Source organism: Teleopsis dalmanni, chromosome 1 (genome assembly GCF_002237135.1).
Source record: "Teleopsis dalmanni isolate 2A chromosome 1, ASM223713v2, whole genome shotgun sequence".
Lineage (NCBI taxonomy): Eukaryota > Metazoa > Arthropoda > Insecta > Diptera > Diopsidae > Teleopsis > Teleopsis dalmanni.
In genome coordinates, this window is record NC_051846.1 from 56,807,669 (window position 1) to 56,812,553 (window position 4,885).

General features: G+C 27.6%; 1 protein-coding gene across 1 annotated transcript; it reads right to left on the minus strand.

Annotated features, from left to right (window-relative positions):
* Positions 1-239: 239 nt before the first annotated feature.
* Positions 240-4,658, minus strand: LOC119668307 (sodium-dependent phosphate transporter 2-like). The gene is made up of 7 exons (XM_038077770.1): positions 4,307-4,658; positions 3,819-4,244; positions 3,583-3,753; positions 1,987-2,404; positions 1,595-1,930; positions 1,083-1,268; positions 240-974 (listed from the first exon to the last, which is right to left on the minus strand). The coding sequence occupies exons 1-7, from the start codon at positions 4,497-4,499 to the stop codon at positions 575-577; spliced, it is 2,130 nt and encodes a 709-aa protein (XP_037933698.1). The 5' UTR covers positions 4,500-4,658; the 3' UTR covers positions 240-574.
* Between the last annotated feature and the right edge of the window lie 227 nt (positions 4,659-4,885).

Consider the following 4,885-nt stretch of genomic DNA (forward strand, 5'->3'; position numbering starts at 1 on the left):
TGACTTTAGTATAAAAGAAAATATCAAAAATTGCTCTTAATTGAACTTTACAAATGACTGAGTTAAAGCCGATATGCAGTACAAAGTTAGTTTTTTTTTTCTTAAAAGAATTAATAGTAAACAGTTACAGTTTAGTTTTAGCCAAATTAAATTTGGTTTTAAGATTATTAAATACTTTTATAAGCCACTTTTTATTTATAACTTTTAACATATTTATTTTATTTTAATTTTTAACTTTGTAATATCTTTTACTTATGTGCTGCATAACGACTTCTAAATTATTACTTTAAATTTATAAACAACGACGATCTATTTATGATTATTTTTTTTTTTAATTTTAACCATATAATTTTTATTTAATATAATATTGTATATTTTTAAAATTTAAGTACTAATAATAAATAATTTGTTTGCAATACAAAAATTTGATTTTTTTTTCGAATTTAACAGAACGGAATCAATAAATATGTCAAACTTTTAAATAAGTTTGTACATTTCATATATTTTATTATATTATTAATGCTTTTCTTTACTAAAGTATACATCAATTCGGCAGCAAATTTTGCCTACGAATTTATCCTATAACAATGCTGCAAAGTACAAACATAATAGCTGCACTTAAAATGGCAGTAACTGGCACAGTTACAATCCAAGCGTAAGCTATATTTCTAAACAAATGCCAATCCACACTACTATTTCCGCCATTATTATGCTCCATTTCCTGAGACGTTGAAGTTATCTGTATATCACTACTGCCACCTGTAGTCGAAACACCAGATGTACCACATTCTACAGACACATCATTGTTAGGCTTAGTTTTTCGATCATCGCTGTTTTTTGCTTTCTTTCCAGATCCACTAATATGTCCAACAAATACAACAGAACCAACTTTGCAATGTGTAGTCGATATTGGTAAACCAATCTTACTGGCAAGCAGTACAGTTATAGCAGCGCCAACTTCAATCGTAAAACCACTAAAAATGAAAGTTGTATTATTATCACACAATAATAAAAAATAATTGTAAATTATATAACTGTTATTTTAAATTAAAAAAAAAACTTATTTAACAATTTTAACTTACGTTGATGATGTTATTTTCGTTAAGTCATTGCCAATTGTTTCAATAACGCGCCGGCCCCAAAGCCAAAGACCAACTGAAATACCAATACCACCATATATTAATATGTATATGGGACTTTCAGCTTTTTGCATTACAGAACCCTCTCTGTATATCATATAAAGAGCAATCAATGGTCCAATAGCATTACTAAATTAATTATAACGAAATGCAAAATTAATTTAATATTAACAATTAAATGAGTATCTATAATAATAATTAATATATATGTAAATCACAATTTAATATTATATATTAATAATTCTATATTTTACATGGTTCAATTAATAATCAAATACATTAAATAAATATATTAAAGAAAAAAGTTCTTTCGACATTAAATTGATTTTTATTGCGGCGCAAACTCTGGACAAACAACAAGTTTTCATAAAAATGTTACTCCCACTTGTGGAACAAAAACTTAAAACTTATTAATTACTTAAACTATATTTACTCTTTTAGCTTATATTTTTTACCTCACATCATTGCCTCCATGTGCGAAACTTCCAAAAGTAGCAGTTAAAACTTGTAAAAATGAGAATAGCATCGATACTTCTTCTGTTTCCTCATCACTTTGATTGGTTGCGGAGTTTTTAAGTTCATTTATAGCTTCTTTACTTTCAATCAAAGGAACTTTACTTGAATTTGGTGATAATGTTGAAGAAATCATCATCTCAAGACTAGTGCCACTTTCAATAACTTTTAAATCTTTTTTTGTAATTGAATCCTTTGGTTCTAAGGCAGTGATGTTGTTATTTGATACACAGCCATTTTTTTCTTGCTTGGTTGGAAGATCGTTTTTATTTTCAATGCTTTAAAAAAATAATTTTTAAAATATATAATATTATTATATATTCAATAGACTAACCTTTTGCCATTAAATAGAGATGATTGTAGTTGTTGTTCTTTTTGTAGTTTCTGTAAAGTGTTTTCTTTACCATTAGTTGTTAAAGTTGTTGTAGTGACTAAACCATAACCATTGTTACCATGTTCATATTGATTTTGTTCATCAATGAAATTTAAACTAGTAATAGTTAAATCGGTATTATCCAAACTAGCTTTACCAAGCAAATCTTCTGCTTTTCTTATAATATCAGGATTAATTTTATAATTGTCGTTTAAGCCATTTTTCGCCATACCATATGGTGCAAGTTTAAATGTTTTTGGAGAATTATCAGTCAGAGAAACTAATTCAGTTATTTCGGCAATTGCTGGTAATTGCTTACCTTCGCTAACAAGCGATAATGGCCGTCTATTTTTCTTGGGACTACCGGACGGGGAAGATTCTGTAATAAAATTAGTTGACATATTAATAAAAAAAAAACTTTTTATTTTAGCATAATATTATAACCTATATTATAATTTTATATACTGTATATAATATTATATACTAATATATAATATTATTATTAAGTACAATAATTACATAAAATGGTTTGGTGTATTTTTATCTCATTAATCATCTATATCTAAATCATTATTATCTTAATCAAGATATTACAATGTTGTTATAATAGTTTTAAATACCTCTATCTTGAAATAGAATTATCAGTGCTGGAGAGCACTACCAACATATTTAATATAACAAAATCATCGAATTACATTTTAATGGAGTTTAAAATAAACAGGCCTAGAAAGCATTTATTTAAGTAATTAAACTACGTGTTGAAAATGCTGTAACTAATAAGTGGATTATATTTTTATATATTTTTATATATACTAATAGTGCTCTTGTAAACCAATAACATATATACATGTAATGTGTATATATATATATCAAAGAATTTCTTTTGACACTAATCTATATTTTAAAAAAATTAGAAAATACTTATTATATATGTATGTAAAGTAATAATATATATAATGCAAAATATATATGCTTTATACTTTACTTTCGAAAGTTTTTTTACGCATCATTGTCTGCATATAATTTTAAACTGCAAGGGCCAGGCATTAGACCCAATCATATTAAAACACAGATTCACTTATATCCACTAAGTTTGCAGTTTTATTAACAATGAACATGCTTTGCTTTTTTTAAAACAAACACATAAATCAGAGCTATATAATTGCACGCAACTTTTATTATAATTTTTCACGACGTTATATGAACACTAACTCGATTAGTCTTTCTAAGTGTTTCTAGTGATCCTCTTTATTTGGCGTATAAACATTTTATACGTGCTTTAACAATAGGCCAATAATTAGTAGTGCTCTAATGGTCTTTGGTGGGTAAGGTGTAAGCTAACCTAACCTTTTCAAACTTTAAAAACAATTTTGTAGAAAAATTTTCTATATGCATTCTATGTCTTGTATACTAGCATGCTTGTATACTGCAATACTTTTGAAAAAACCAGTAATTAGGTATATTTGGCAGTATCCGAAATTATTGTAATATCTTCCCCATAATTACACTTAAATAAAATTTAATTTTTATAATAAATGTTAAATAAATTACACTTACCAACAGAATCCTCAAAATTGAATTTAACTGGATTTTTTGCACGTAACTGTTTTGCAATATTTCGCTTTTGCATCGGAACCACAACTAATTGTGTTAATAAAGCAACCAACAGTCCCAATGCTACACTTACACTTATAGCGATCCAAGTAGGTATATTATCCATATACAATACTATTTCAAAATGAAATCATATTAAATATATACTATTTACCAAATGCATTTAGCTATATACTTACATTTTGGTCCATCCAATACAACACTTATAACATTTATGAGAAATGTTACTCCATAGAATATCGGCAATGAACGAAAGCCAGCTTTCAATGGATCATTTGCGCGTAATATAAACTTACGTATAAGCACAAATAACAAAATGCTCACACAACCACTCAAAACGGGAGAAATGAACCAAGAACCGACTATAGTACCGAGTGTAGACCATTTAAGACCTTGTGTTCCACGTGCAACCAAAGAGAAACCAATTGTTGAACCAACAATACTATGCGTACCCGAAATAGGTAATTTCAAAAATGTCGCAACTAACAACCATATAGCGCTACTTGCCAGAGCAGCGACACAACCAAGCATTAGTTCCTCCTCAAATCCTTCATATAGGCCTACTTCAAGTATACCTTTACGCATTGTATCCGAAACCTTATAACCTAAAAAAAACAATAGAAGAGTTATAAGTCACTGCTATTATCATGATTTAAAGTATTCTTACCAATCAAAACTGCGCCAGAAATTTCGCATATCGTTGCTAGTAGACATGCTTGGCGTATAGTAAGTACGCCAGAACCCACACTTGTACCAAATGAGTTTGCTACATCATTAGCGCCAATGCCAAATGCCAAAACGAATGCAATTATAAAACCAATAATGACCATCCACAACAAATCCGCCGAGTACGCTTCCATGTTGTCGTTTGATATTATAATTTATTTTTTTTATTAAACAAAAAATTTGAATAGCTAAAACTTTAGCTCTATCAAGTACCCTACACTAGTAGCTGCACTAATTTTATTTATATCAACTTTTATTATAATTTTTTTTATTTTTTCTTTTTTCAAAAAAACTTAAGTTTGGGATATACAAATTATTGTTTATAACAAATTTAAAAGACAAATGCAAACTTTTTGTGAAAAAATTTTTTTCTAAAATGGAGTGCCTATTTGAGTTTGAAGTAACAAACTTAAAAACAATAATAATTTAAAGAAATGATTTTATAAAATTTATAAAAATCGGATTGATGTATGCTTAAAGGAGGCAGGGGAATAAAAACTTAAATACTACGAAACAAATA